The 15,664-nt window shown below is 48.1% G+C and overlaps 1 protein-coding gene across 1 annotated transcript; it reads right to left on the minus strand.

The window, feature by feature from the left end:
- Positions 1-4,289: 4,289 nt before the first annotated feature.
- vrtn (vertebrae development associated) lies at positions 4,290-6,230 on the minus strand. The gene has a single exon (XM_063058284.1). The coding sequence runs from the start codon at positions 6,228-6,230 to the stop codon at positions 4,290-4,292; it is 1,941 nt and encodes a 646-aa protein (XP_062914354.1).
- Between the last annotated feature and the right edge of the window lie 9,434 nt (positions 6,231-15,664).

Genomic DNA, 15,664 nt, shown 5'->3' on the forward strand with positions numbered 1-15,664 from the left:
CCAGGCGATCAACTGTGAAGTGAATGGAAGCATTTCAAAGGTCAGACCTGCGGGATAATGGTAAATTTTGGGGCTGCAATTACTGCATGCTTCACAGTGCCAGCAACGCAGGCTCAGTTCCCACCACTGCCTGAATAGTTACACATTCTCCTTATGACTACTGGGTGCTATGCTTTCTTCCCACATTCAAAAGACATACAAGTTAGGGTTAGTAAGTTGGGGGCATGCTTTGTTGGCGCTGAAAGCATTATGAAACTTGCGGGCTGACCTCGGCACATTCTCGGACTGCGTTGGTCATTGATGCAAACAACACATTTCACACTATGTTTCAATGTACATGTGCAGATAAAGCTAATCTTTCTCTTTCTGTGGGGAAGACAAGCCATGCACTTTCTGGTACATGTCCTGCCTCCATTATCCACCAAGCTCTTGGAAACCTGGAACCATAAAGCCATAAAATCATAAGACATTGGAGCAGAATTAGGCTATTCAGCCCAACAAAGTTCGCTCAGCCATTCAATCATAGGTATTTCATTATTTCTCTCAACACCATTCTCCTGACTTCTCCCCAAAATATTTGATGCCCGTCACACTCCACTTTAAATATACCCAATGACTTGGCCTACACAGAAATCTATGGCAATAACTTCCAGATTCACCATCCTCTGGCTAAAAAAAAAAATTTCTCCTCATCCGTTTCAAAGTGACATGCTTCTATTCTGAGGCTGTGCCCTCTGTTCCTAGGCTCCCCCGCTATAGAAACATCCTCTGTACGTTCACTATATCAAGGCCTTTCAATATTCAATAGTTTTCAATGACATCTCTCCTCATTCTCCTGAACTCCAGTGTGTTTAGGTCCAGTCAATAAACACTCCTCATAAATTAACCATTTCATTCCTGAGATGACTCTCATGAACCCTCTCCGGAATCGTGCCAACGCCAGAACATCCTTTCATAGATAGGGGCCCAAAACTGCTAACAATATTTCAAGTGCAATCTGACCATACCTTATAAAGCCTCATCCTTGGTCTTGTATTGTAGGCCTCTCAAAATTAATAGCCTTCTGTACCGCTGAACCCTGGTGAAATGTTTATTTTACTGTTGACACATCAAACAAGAGTCTGTCAGGTTGCATACTTTCAAACTGGGTTGGGGTTTTACTAGAAAGCTTCCTGTTGGACTGGAAATTTGTAAATGTCACTCCACTCTTTGAGAAGGGAGGGAGGCAGAAGACAGGAACTATCGGCCCATTAGCCTGACCTCTGTGGTTGGGAAGATGTTGGATGAGATTTCAGAGTGTTTGATAAAATAGGCCAAAGACAGCACAGTTTCATTCAGGAGAAATCTTGCCTGACAGATCTGTTGGAAATCTTTGACAAATAACAGGCCTGATGGATGAAGGGAAGTCGGTGGATGGTGTTTATTTGGATTTTCTGGCCTATGATAATGTGCTGCACATGAAGCTGCTGAACAAGAGCCCATGGTATTACAGGAAAGATACTACCATGGAAAGAAGATTTGCTGATTGGCAGCAGGCAAAGAGTGGGAATAAAGGGAGCCTTTTCTGGTTGGCTGCCAGTGATTTGTGGCGTTCCGCACGGGTCAGTGTTGGGACTGCTTCTTTTCACGTTATATGTTAATGATCTCTACGATGGAAGTGATGGTTCTACTGTCATTCCACACATACTTGTCTTGTATGTGCAAGGACTGGTCTCAAGCCATGGTGATGGTGTGAGGGAGGGGGGAGGCCTCAGGGCTGGTGCGCTCCACTGGGGACAGTGTGGCACAGCATCCAGGCTGGCACTGCCCTCCAGTGTTCACTTGGCAGGAGACAGGCTCTATTGTGGTTGACACTGAATCTGAGCAACCATTCTGGTTAGCTACCCTACCCCCTCTACTACATGGGTTCCCAACCTTTTTTATGCCATAGACTCCAAACATTAACCTAAAGGTCCGTGAACCCCAGCTGGGGGACCCCTGATCTATTACCCCAGCCACTGCACTGTAAACACTTTGAACCACTTTTTACAAAGCTGTTTACATTGTAAACGCATGCTGGCATTTATGTATACTGGTCAGTTGGTGACGTAGTGGCATCTGCACTGGATTATAAGGTTGGTGGTTCCAGGTTCGAATCCAGCCGGCTCCTTGCATGCTTTCCATCTGTGATGGGTTGAGCTAGCAACTGGGCCTCACAAAAAAACAAATGCTAAAGGTGAGGGGGATGAACAATAATTTATGTATGTATGTACATTTCATTCCATATCTGAACTTTAACCTCTAACTTTACTTTAACATAATTAATAATTGTTGAATGCTGTTGTTACATGTCATGTACCTTAGCAGTTAACGCAAAGCTATTACAGCATCAGCGTTTGAAGTTCAATCCTGGCACTCTCCGTAAGGAGTCTCTGGTATGTTCTCCCTGTGGAGTACGTGGATTTGCTCAGGGTGATCCATTTCTTTCTCCCCACGGGCCAACGACGTACCGGCAGGTTAACTGGTCATTGTAAATCGTCCTGTGATTAGGTTAGGGTTAAATCGGGTTGACAGGGGCCTGAAGGACATACTCCTTCCTGTATCGCCAAATAAACATAACATAAAGAACACTCACAGCCATCTGTTAATAAATGTAATGTACAGCATGAATAAAGTTGATCCTGGATAAGCCCATTTGCAGCCCACAACCATGGGTCTGTCTCCCCACGAGACCACACTTCTACACCAGCAGGATGTCTCAATGTCACAGCAGGCAGAGCTGCTGCCTCCCAGCACCATCTGAATCAGGTTCAACCCTGACCTTGGGTGCTGTCTGTGTGGAGTTTTCCCATTCTCTCTGTGACTGTAACCCACTTCTTCCCCCCGTCCCAAAGACACAATACAAATTACGAGGGATGAGACTTGAACCAGACAGGGGTCACAGGTTAAAAGTGAAATGTTTGAGGGGAACGCGAGTTGGAACTTCTTCACTCAGAGGGTGGTGAGAGTGTGGAATGAGCTGAACCATTGGCAGAAGTGATGAATGTGGGTTATGTGACCTTTGATAAATGCATGGATGTGGGGAGGAGGGATGTCTATGGTGTGGGGTTGATAGGACTAGGCAGTAGCAGCTCAGCATGGAATAGATGGGCTGAATGGTCTGTTTCTGTACTGCTCTCTGTGCAAGTGGTTAAGCTAATTGGCCATTGTAAATTGCCCCTAGTGTGTGGGTTGGAGGTAAACTTGTCGAACAGAACGTGCGACTGGCGTGTAATTATTGAATGACTGGTTGATGGTCATTGTGGTAAGACTACAACTAGAGGTCATAGGTTAAGGGTAAAAGAGGTGAAATATTTAAGGGGAACATGGCGGGGGGGGGCCTTCTTCGCTCAGTGTGGTGCGAGTGTGAAGTGGTGAATGCTGGTTTAATTGTAACATTTAAAGAGAAGTTCACACGCAGTCTACAGGTCTTTAAACTTTTTTTTAAATTAAATAATGTAGCTGCCATCACCCAACTGCTTTTCAGTAAGACCAGAGAGTTGGACTAATTGCTGTCAGTTAAAACCTACATTTACAATGAACATAATATACGCAAAAATACAACTCACATGTCGGATGAGGTACAAAAATATACAGGAAACCTCATGTGCATATTCTGCCAGAATATTATTACATTCAGTATATTAAAAAAATACAACAAAAGTGACTCAGACCTAACGACCAGAATCATTTCAGCAGTCAGTGCTTGGATCCATGAGTCAGTTCTCTGGTATCCTTGTATAAAAGAACTCAAACACAGTAACAGTTTCCCTTTGTGCATCACCTTCCACAGAGCAAACAGCCCCAGATGCTCAAACCAAGTTACATGAGGATGTATTTGGGCAGATAGCCCAAACCATTCTGGTGAGGTAGTTTTTAATGGGTGGGTTAAAAGGCAGGGAGGAACTGAATTTCCCCAGTAGGCGCTGGCCAGGATGGGAGTTTACTGGTCAGAAGCCTTGGACAAGGTTGGAGATCCCCGGTTGATCTCAGTTAAGAGCAGGCCAATCCCAGTCAGGGCTGGAGTTTCCTGTGGAAACACTATCAGGGGTGCAATTCGTCTCATTGATCCCAGTCAGGGCTGGTGTATCCCAATGGACACTCAGGGGGTCAGGGGTCCCGGTGAAGGTTGGAGAATCCTGGTGGAGTCCCGGTTAGCGCTACAGTTTGTCCTGGTCAGGAACGGACTTGGGTCTGGTTGATCCAGGACAGGGCTGGAGATTCCAAGAGAATCCCAACAGGGCTGGAGTTTCCCTGGCCAGGGCCCCCAGCTAGGTCTGCTTCTCCTCTGCCGCCCCCGGGCAGTGCATCAGCATCATCCCGTTGCTGAGCGCCCGCTTCCACATGTAGTAGGTGGAACGCGGGGTGTGCGGGAAGTAACTGCTAAACTCACGGAAGGTCGGGAAGTCCCTGGACACGTAACGGCGCTGCAGGAATAGCTTGGCCTTGGCTTTGGACGATGGCCCGTGTTGAGTAGCCGGAGCCGGTGGCTGGACGGCCATCCCATTGGGCTCCGGCATCACACCGGCTCCCGGGACCTCCTGGACCAAGGAGGCCCCGGCCCATGGGACAGTGACAGGGGCGGGCAACTCCCCGTGGGGCCGCCTGGGCTCCCGGGAGCCAGTCTTCTGGGCCAGGGCCCTCCAGCGCAGGAAGGTGGCAGTGGAGATGGATGGGAAGCGCACGCGGAGGGCAGACAGTGGCATCTGCCAGCTCTGAGCCCGCCTCCTGGCCTCCAGCTGCAGCTGCTGCCACTGCCTCACCCTTCGCAGCCTGGCGGAGAAAGAAGGGGCAGTCAGCAGACCAGGCAGGGGGCGGCTATTGCCGCCACCACTGCCCCCAAGCCGGGAAGCAGGCGGAGGCAGGGCCAGGAAGCCATCATGCCCGTTGCCATGGCGCTGGTGGCCATCCCGTGTCCGGCCCATTGCCTCCTTCCTCCAGTTGTAGTACGTGGATCTGGAGATCCAGGGGTAACTCTTTCTGAAGCTCTTGTAAGGTGGGCAAGCATTGAGGAGGACACACTCCTGCAGGAAGCTCCTGGCCTGCTGCATGGTCAGGGAGCGCTGAGCGGATGGGCTGGCCACTTCCTTCGCCGGGCCCGCGCCGCTGTGCAGAGCCCCTCCCCCTCCCGGCTCAGGCTCCGTCCCGGCGCCAGGCCCGGGCGGCAGCCTCCCGCCAGCCATCAGCACCATCTCGTGCTTCCAGGCGTAGTACGTAGAGCGGGAGATGTCGGGGAACCGGCTGCGGAACTGCTGCAGCGGCAGGAAGCCCCCACCCTCGGCGAAGCAGCGCTGCAGGTAGTGGCGGGCCTCGTAGCGGGCAGCCGCCCGCCGCCGGTGCTCCCGCGACTGCCGCTTCCAGCGATAGAAGGTGCTCTTGGTGATGCTGTACCTCTCGCGCAGCACCGAGTAGGAGATGTCAGGCTCGGCGTTGAGCAGCTCCAATGTCCTGAGTGGCGGGGTCGGCCTGTCAAGGCCGCGCAGGGAGACAACGGGGGCAAAGTACTGGGGCCTGAAGATGGCCTGGGAGAGGGGCTCGCCCGCCCACATGATGTGCAGGGTAGGCACCGGAGGCCCGGGCGGCCGGGTCCGGGGGCCGATTACCCGGTTGAAGTAGGGGCGGATCTTCAGGTTTCTCATGGGGTAAATGGAATAGATGTCACTCTGTAGCACAGACGCCAGTGCATAGACATGCCACATGTTGGCGAAGGCGCCCGGGTAGCAGGTGGCCTTCACGTCAGCATCAAAGATGGCCTCCAGGATGCCCATGGGCAGGTTCATGCCACGGGCCGACTCCTCAGTGCACAGTGAGTACTTGGCAGCCTGCAGCATCACCTTGGAGTCGATCATACCGTTTAGGTAGTACTGCTTGTGGAGCAGCATCTCCACCATAGTCCTCAGCTGCAGCTCCATGCTGAGGCTGCCGTCACCCAGCAGCAGCACACTGGCCGCCTCGAACAGACGGTCGCCCACGCCCTTGCCGGCCAGGGGCACCATGCCCGGCGGGGCATCTCCTGGGTACAGCGCCTCAGCCTTGGGGTCCACCTCGGCTTCTCGGAAGGAAGTGCTCCTGGAGGGCAGCGGGAACGGTAGGCTCGCCAGCTTCTTGTCTACGTCGACGGTCACGGCCCTCAGGACATCCGGCTCGGCACACTCTGTGGCCTCCTGCAGCCGGTAGCGCAAGGCTTCCACTAGTTCTGACCGGTGGGGCATCCCTGCGGGGTTGCGTCTGGGGATAAGAGAGAATCGGAAGGGAATAAATTTTTTTTTTTTTTTCCTTATAAATGGATTATTCAGAAAAAAAAATTATTCACCAAACCCCACAAAAAAACGTCCCATCACAGGCAAAGCCTTCCCCACCACTGAGAACATCGACAAGGAGTGCTGCCACAAGAAAGCAGCATCCATCATCAAGGACCCCCATCGTCCAGGCCGTGCTCTCTTCTCAATGCTACTGTGAGGAACGAGATGCAAGAGCCTCAGGACACACACCACCAGTGTCAGGAAGTATTATTATTTTTCAACCTGAACCAATGTGGATAACTTCACTCACCTCAACTCTAAGCTGATTCCACAACCTATGGACTCACATTCACAAACAGGACTTGACAACTCACTCTCAGTATTATTCAGATACAGGTGTCCCCCGTTTTACGAACGTTCGCTTTACGAAACCTCACTGTTACGAAAGATCTATATTAGTACCCTGTTTTCGCTTTCAGAAGGTGTTTTCACTGTTATGAAAAAAATTCAGCGCATGCCCCGAGCAGCCGCTCTCACCCAGATTAGGAACGGCATTCTCGCCAGCATTGCTTTAACACGAGCCTGTGAGCAGTCGTTTGCAAGATGAGTTCTATGGTGTCAAAAAAGCCTGAAAGAGCTCGTAAGGGTGTTACACTTAAGTGTAAAACTAGGCATAATTAAGCGTTTCGATCATGGTGAACGAAGCAAGGACAAAGTGAGTTTGGCTTGTGGAAGCTGACGAAGATGATGTTGAAGAGGTTTTGGCATCCCATGACCAAGAACTGATGGATGAAGAGCTGATGCAATTGGAAGAGGAAAGGATAACAATTGAAACCGAATGAGTAATGATAAAGTATGACTTTAATTTTGAAAGGGTACATAGGTTTAGGGGATATTTAGAAGATTCTTTGAGTCCTTACAAAGAACTGTATGATAGAAAAATGCGCGAGGCTCAGCAGTCAAGCAAGCCTTCCACATCAGCCGCAGCAGACGACGAACCTCGACCTTCGACATCGAGGCGGGCAGTCATAGGAGAAGATGAGCTGCCTGCTCTAATGGAAACAGTTGACGAGATGACACCCCAGTGTCCCACCACCCCAACCCCCAGGCCGCGGACAGATACCGATCCGCGGAGAATGCAGCGGTAGCACACAGCACATATTTAAGAAAAAAGTCGAAATAAACATGCTAATTAATTAGGTTCCGCCCCACACGTAATTGTCAGCCCAGATCAGAGGAGATGCAATCGGCAATTGGCACTGATCTGGGCCAACAATTACGTGTCGGGCAGCACGTAATTAATTAGCATGTTTATTTCGGCTTTTTTCTTAAAGATGTGCTGGGTGCGTCCAGGCTACCGCTGGACCCCTGCATGCTTCGCGGCAATGTATTGGTTGGTGGACCGGAGGGTGGGGGCCACTGCACCACCCAGCCTGCGACGACTCAGTCTAACACACCATCATCAGTCTGCTCTGCGCTGTCCTGATTCTGGTAAGTGATACTACACTGTACATACATTATTTCTACTTTATATCGGCTGTGTATTTTTACGTGTTATTTGGTATGATTTGGCAGCTTCATAGTTTAAAGGTTACTGGAGAGCGCTTGCGCCGTGTTTTTGCCAACAGCGCTTGCGTGAGATTTTTGCTACGGAGATCTGTGCCGGCAATGATTGTGGAAAAGTATTTCTACTTTATATAGGCTGTGTATTTATCATATCATTCCTGCTTTTACTATATGTTACTGTTATTTTAGGTTTTATGTGTTATTTGGCATGATTTGGTAGGTTATTTTTGGGTCTGCGAACGCTCACAAAATTTTCCCATATAAATAAATGGTAATTGCTTCTTCGCTTTACGACATTTCGGCTTACGAACCGTTTCATAGGAACACTCTACTGTCGGATGGTGGGGGAAACCTGTACATAGAAAAACTACAGTACAATACAGGCCCTTCGGCCCACAATGCTGTGCCGAACATGTATTTACTTTAGGAATTACCTAGGGTTACCGAGAGCCCTCTATTTTTCTTGGCTCCGTGTACCTATCCAGGAGTCTCTTAAAAGACCCTATCATATCTGCCGGCAGCCCATTCCATGCACTCACCACTCTTTGCATAAAAAACTTACCCCTGACATCTCCTCGGTACCTACTTCCAAGCACCTTAAAACTGTGCCTTCTCGTGTTAGCCATTTCAGACCTGGGAAAAAGCCTCTGACTATCCACACGATCAATGCCTCTCATGCGGGAGGAGAAAATGGCAGCGCGCCACGCGTGCGCAGCTCTCCGGTGAAAATGATATCGTATCTGTTAAATAGGAGCCGTGGACAATTCTGATTTGATGAAGACAGATGTGAGAAGCAGAGGAACATCTGGAGAAATTTCCGGAATGCCTGGTTCGCTGCTGTTGTCACTGTGCAATCGAGAATCTCCAAAGGGTAGGCCCAAAAATCCCTGGCTTTGCCTGCTGCTGGCAACCGAGGCTGAGGACGAAACATTTGGACAGAGATGGTGCTCAGTACTCGGTGTCGGAGGGCTGAACAGAGCTCTAAGTTTTCAGACAACTCAGAGTCGGACTGTGGTCGGGCATGGCAGGGAGAGTTTTCTTCCTTCTCCCGTCTGCGTGAGATGTGGGACTTTCGAGAAACTTTGAACTTTTTTTACTGTGCCATGGACTGTTCTTCATCAAGTTACGGTATTGTTCCACTGTTGTAACTATATGTTATGTTTTGTTAGTTTTTTAGTCTTGGTCTGTCCTGTGTTTTTGTTGTATCACACCAGAGGAATATTGTATCATTTCTTAATGCATGCATTACTAAATGACAATAAAAGAGGACTATGTGTCCTCATAATCTAATCTAATCATTATATACACCTCTATCAGGTCACCTCTCATCCTCCATCGCTCCAAAGAGAAAAGGCCAAGTTCACTCAACCTATTCTCATAAGGCATGCTCCCCAATCCAGGCAACATCCTTGTAAATCTCCCCTGAATCCTTTCTATAGTTTCCATATCCTTCCTGTAGTAAGGTGACCAGAACTGAGCACAGTACGCAAAGTGGGGTCTGACCAGGGTCTTATATAGCTGCAACATTACCTCTCAGCTCCTAAACTCAATCCCATGACTGATGAAGGCCAATACACCGTATGCCTTCTTATCCACAGAGTCAACCTGTGCAGCAGCTTTGAGTGTCCTATGGGCTCGGACCCCAAGATCCTTCTGATCTTCCACACTGCCAAGGGTCTTACAATTAATATTATATTCTGCCATCATATTTGACCTACCAAAATGAACCCTCTCACGGTTATCTGGGTTGAACTCCATCTGCCATTTCTCAGCCCAGTTTTACATCCTATCAATGTCCCACTGTAACCTCTGACAGCCCTCCACACTACCCACAACACCCCCAACCTTTGGGTCATCAGCAAATTTACTCTCCCACCTCTCCACTTCCTCATCCAGGTCTTTTATAAAAATCACAATGAGAAGGGATCCCAGAACAGATCCCCAAGGCACACCACTAGTCACCAACCACCATGCAGGATATGATCTGCCTACAACCATTCTTTCCCTTCTGTGGGCAAGCCAATTCTGGATCCACAAAGCAATGTCCCCGTGGATCCCATGCCTCCTTACTTTCTCAATAAGCCTTGCATGGGGTACCTTATTAAATGCCTTGCTGAAATCCATATACACTACATCTACTGCTCTACCTTCATCAATGTGTTTAGTCACATCCTCAAAAAAATTCAATCAGGCTCATAAGGCACAACCTGCCTTTGACAAAGCCATGCTGACTATCCCTAATCATATTATGCCTCTCCAAATGTTCATAGATCCTGCCTCTCAGGATCTTCTCCATCAACTTACCAACCAATGAAGCAAGACTCACTGGTCTACAATTTCCTGGGCTATCTCTACTCCCTTTCTTGAATAAGGGAACAACATCTTCAACCCTCTAATCCTCCGAAACCTCCCTGTCCCCATTGATGTTGCAAAGGTCATTGACAGAGGCTCAGCAATCTCCTCCCTTGCCTCCCACAGTAGACTAGGGTACATCTTGTCCAGTCCAGGAGATTTATCCAACTTGATGCTTTCCAAAAGCTCCAGCACATCCTCTTTCTTAATGTCTATACACTCAATCTTTTCAATCCACTGTAAATCATCCCTACAATTACCAAGATCCTTTTCCATAGTGAATACTGGTAAGCAAAGTATTCATTAAATACCTCTGCTATCTCCACTGGTTCCATACACACTTTTCCACTGTCACACTTGATTGGTCCTATTCTCTCACGTCTTATCCTATTGCTCTTCACATACTTGTAGAATGCCTTGGAGTTTTCCTTCATCCTGCTTGCCAAGGCCTTCTCATGGCCCTTTCTGGCTCTCCTAATTGCATTCTTAAGCTCCTTCCTGTTAGCCTTATATTCTTCTAAATCTATCATTACCTTGTTTTTTGAACCTTCCGTAATTTATTATTATTTATTTGCAGTTTGTTTTCTTTTGCACTTTGGTTGCTTTGTGTGTAATTTTTAAATTTATTCTCAAGTATCTGTGAATGACTCCAAGAAAATGAATCTCAAGGGATATATACATACTTTCTTAGTTAATTTTCTTTGAACTTTGTACTCAAATCCATTAGCCAGTGCTTTAGGTATCATGGTTAAGAAAAGTTTAGATCAGGGGTTCCCTGCCTGGGGTCCACAGAGCCCTTGCTTAATGGTATTGGTCCACAACATAAAGAAGGTTGGGATCCCCTGGTTTAGAGGGAGCCACATAAAGGACCACAGATACTGGAATTTGGAGCAACCAGCCATCTGCTGGAAGAACTCAATGGGTCAGGCAGTATCCTTGGAAAAGGAACAGTCAATCTCAGCTCAATACCCTGTATCAGGTTTGGAGAAGTATGGGCCAAGCGTAGGCAAATGGGACTGGTTTAAATGGGCATCCTGGTTGGCATGGACATATTGGGTCAAAGGCAGGTTTTCTTGCTGTAGTAATCTGTGGAGGTATTCTCTACAAAGAAGAAGAAGAAGAAGAAAGCCCTTAACTCTGAGTGGAGTCATCGGGACACCGTTTTTTTTAAATCAGGCTTTCTTATTTTTACGAGGCCGAGTTGCTAGCTTGACACTCAACCCAGCACGGATGGAAAGTGTGCACGGGAGCCAGCTGGATTCGAACTCAGGAGCCTTCGCTCCGAAGTCCGGCACTGATGCCGCTACGCCACCAGCCAGCTATTCTCTACAAAGATGCATGGTAGTCACTGCCAGGTAGTGTTGGAAGCAGACACGGTAGTGACATGTAGACGGATGCACACACACACGCACACCAGCTCAGGGAGCATCTACGGAAATTAATAAACAGTTGACCTTTCGAGCCAAGACTCTCAATCAGGACTGGTGATGGTCCATAACCCCCCTCCCTTTCCCACCCACATCTTCCCATCACTAGCAGGCCTCTATTCCTTCCTCTCCCCCTTAATCTTGCTTCTTCGCCATTCCTTCTCAGTCCTGACGAAGGGTCTTGGCCCAAAACGTTGACTATTTTCTCATTTCATAGATGCTACCTGACCTGCTGAGTTCCTCAAGCACTTTGTGTGTTACATCGGATTTCCAGCATCTGTAGAATCACGTGTTTATGAAGTGCAGACAGATACAGTTTAATTTGACATCACGGTTAGCATAGATATTGTGAGCAAACAGGCTAATTTCTCTTGTTTGGGCCCATTTCTCAGCGGTGCTGTGCTATGTTCTAATAAGATTACACATGAAGCAGGTATGTGTTTTTAGATTATCACATCTGGGCACAGTTCTGATCACTGCACTACAGGAAAGACATGAGTGCAGAAGAGATTCACCAGATTGTTGCCTAGGATGGAATGTTTCAGCTATGAAGAGAGGCTGGGCTTGGACTTCATAGAGGCATCAATTAAGAGTAAATATACAAAACTTTCCCCAGTAGCAGAAGCATCTACAACTGTAGGGCATTGGTTTAGGGCAGGAGTTCCCAACCTTTTTTTTAATGCCATGGACCAATACCATTAAGCAAGGGGGTCAAAAAGGTCCTAGGGTAGAGGCCAGGCTGAGATTTGTCCACTGGTTCTCCAGGTTCAAGGGTTCAGCTCAGGGTCAGGGCCAACAACCCTGACTGGTTATACAGAATTGTTATGAAAACAGCAATGAAGGTTCCTTCTACATCCCAATTGTGATGATATTCCTGAGTCTCCTCCCAGGACTTGCACAACTGCTAGTAGTGGAAACCGAGAGGAAGCTACTGACGTGATGGAAACCCTGACCGCCAACTGAGATGGAGGACCTCCATTACTGCCCTAAACGCCAGCAGCAACACCGTGGACCCCAGGTTGGGACCCCCCGGCTGAGGGCAAGGAGAGGACATTGGAAAGGGATCTGAGGTGGTTAGAGTCCAGAACAGGCTGTCTGAGGAGGTGATCGAAGCAGGTATCCTAGCATTTAAGATTTATCCAGATGAGCACTTGAATTTCCAAGGCATGGAAAGCTATGGCCCTAGTACTGATGAATAGGATAAATACAAATGGGTAAACGATGGTCAACTGCATCATACGGCAAGGAAGCAGGCCCTTCTGCCCAAATGGCCCCTGCTCACATATGCCTGCAATTAAAATGATAAAGGTTAGTATTATTTGTCAGGCGTAGATCAGAAAATTATGAATGATTTTTCCGAGGAATGTTTTTGAGGGGGAGGGGGCAGGGCACCACGCTTCCAGCGTTTATTAACATAGCATGCCCACAACTTACTAACCCTAACCTGTAGGTTTTTGGAATGTGGGGGACACCCAGAATACCGGGGGAAACCCACACAGTCACAGGGAGCCAGTGTGGCACCTTAACGTGGCCATATCCAAGTAATAGGTTGTGCAGGCCATCATCCAGAAGCAAGGAACTAAAACATGGAGTCTGTCACATGCTGAACTACTCTACCCTCAAGAGAAGGATTAAAGGTTAGATTTGTCGCACCTCCCTTGAAATATATAGTGAAATGTACCATTTACGCCCAACCAAATCAGCAGAAGGTGGCCCACAAGTGCCCCTACACTCAATGTTCCCTCTAAGGTGTGCGCGTATACGCATCTTTTGCCATCAGCGCACAAAGGAATTTAAACTGCACACAAAAGGTTGTCACCCTCGACCTCGTTGGCAGGTTAAGTATATTTCACAATCGCATACAATCACATTTCTTTTTCTGGTTTCTGATGCGGACAGTGTTGACAACGTGGAGTTTTGTCTGCAGATTTTAGAACTGGCTTATTGAAGAAATTATTCTGCATGCAAATGCTGTTGTCACTGGGCATAAAATTCCGTAGCACAAGATTTTTGCACACACTAGTTATTATAAATGAGTGGAAACATTGCCTGTATTTCCAGAGTACCCACAAGTTACGAACACTAGCCCATACATCTCTGGATTGTGGTAGGAAACCAGCACACCCAGGACTGTACAAACTTCTTACGGAATCACTCACCGATCAGTGAATGTGGATGCTGTGAAGCAACTGTGCTAAATGTGACAGTAATGTTCCATACTGTACCATTCCAACCCAACCAGCCCATCAGAATAGCATTTATTGTCACTGCCTTATATGATGCAAGTCAGTGAACAGCAGATCATGTGACCTGTACGCCAACATGAGGAAAGTTGATGCCTTTCTGCTCACATTGCACAAAGCTGCCTTGGTCAAGTACAAACAAGAGAAAAATCTGCAGATGCTGGAAATCCAAGCAACCCGCACACAAAATGGCTGGAGGGACTCAGCACACCAGGCAGCATCTATAGAAATAAGAACAGTCAACGTTTCAGGCCGAAACCCTTCGGCTGGACTGGAGGAAAAAAGCTTTTGGGTGGAGAGAGAAACGCCAGGTGATAGGTGAAACTTGGAGGGGGAGGGATGAAGCAAAGAGCTAGGAAGTTGATTGGTGAAAGAGGCAGAAGGAAGGTGGGGGGAGGAGCACCAGAGGGAGGCAATGGGCGGGCAAGGAGATAACACGAGAGAGGGAAAAGGGAATAGGAAATGGTGAAGGAGGGGGCAGGAAAAGAGGCATTACTGGAAGTTTGAGAAATCAATGTTCATGCCATCAGGTTGGAGGCTACCCAGACAGAATACATGGTGCTGTTCCTCCAACCTAAGTGTGGCCATATCACAACAGTGGAGGAAGCCATGGATAGACATATCAGCATGGGAATGGGAAGTAGAATTAAAACAGATGGCCATTGGGAGATCCTGCTTGTTCTGCTGGACAGAGCATAGATGCTCGGTGAAGTGGTCTCCCAATCTATGTCGGGACTCACTGATATACGGCAGGCCACACCAGGAGCACCAAACACAGTATATGACCCTAACAGACTCAGAGGTAAAGAGCTGCCTCACCTGGAGGGACTGTTTAGAGGCCCTGAATGGTGGTGAGGGAGGAGGTGTAGCACTTGTTCCACTTGCAAGGATAAGTGCCAGGAGGGAGATCGGTGCGGAAGAACGAATGGACAAGGAAGTCACGTAGGGAGCGATCCCTGCAGAAAGCGGGCAGGAGGAAAAGACGCATTTGGTGGTGGGATCCAGCTGCAGGTGGCGGAAGTTTTGGAGAATTATGTGCTGGACGGGGAGGCTGTTGGAGTGCTATGTGAGGAACCCTATCCCTGGTAGGGTGGCAGAAGGATGGGGTAAGAGCAGACATATGTGAAATGGAAGAGATGCAGTTCAGGGCACTGTTGATGATGGAGGAAGAGAAGCACCTTTCTTTGAAAAAGAGGGCTTTTTCTTCATTCTGAATGAAAAGCCTTATCCTGAGAGCAGATGTGGCAGAGAGAAGAATTGACTGAAGGGGATGGCTTGCTTTTTTTTAAAAAAGTGGCAGGGTGGGATGAGGTTTAGTCCAGATAGCTGTCAGAGTCTGTTGGATTATAATAAACATTGGTGGATAAACAGAGGTAGGGATGGTGAGATAGAGAAAAGGGAAGGGAAGTGTCAGAGATGGACCAGGTGAATTTGAGGGCTGGGTGGAAGTTGGAGGCAAAGTAGATGAAATTGACGAGTTCAGCATGGGTGCAGGAAGCAGCACTAATGTTGGGGAAGTCCAGAACAAGGGGTCACAGTTTGAGGATAAAGGGGAAGCCTTTTAGGACCGAGATGAGGAAAAACTTCTTCACACAGAGTGGTGAATCTGTGGAATTCTCTGCCACAGGAAATAGTTGAGGCCAGTTCATTGGCTATATTTAAGAGGGAGTTAGATATGGCCCTTGTGGCTAAAGGGATCAGTGGGTATGGAGAGAAGGCAGGTACAGGGTTCTGAGTTGGATGATCAGCCATGATCATACTGAATGGCAGTGCAGGCTCAAAGGGCCGAATGGCCTACTCCTGCACCTATTTTCTA

The sequence above is a fragment of the Mobula hypostoma genome, chromosome 1, assembly GCF_963921235.1.
Source record: "Mobula hypostoma chromosome 1, sMobHyp1.1, whole genome shotgun sequence".
NCBI classification, from domain to species: Eukaryota; Metazoa; Chordata; class Chondrichthyes; order Myliobatiformes; family Myliobatidae; genus Mobula; species Mobula hypostoma.

Coding starts and splice junctions, on each gene's coding strand:
- vrtn (XM_063058284.1), bottom strand. CDS start 6,230: ATGCCCCACCGGTCAGAACTAGTGGAAGCCTTGCGCTACCGGCTGCAG.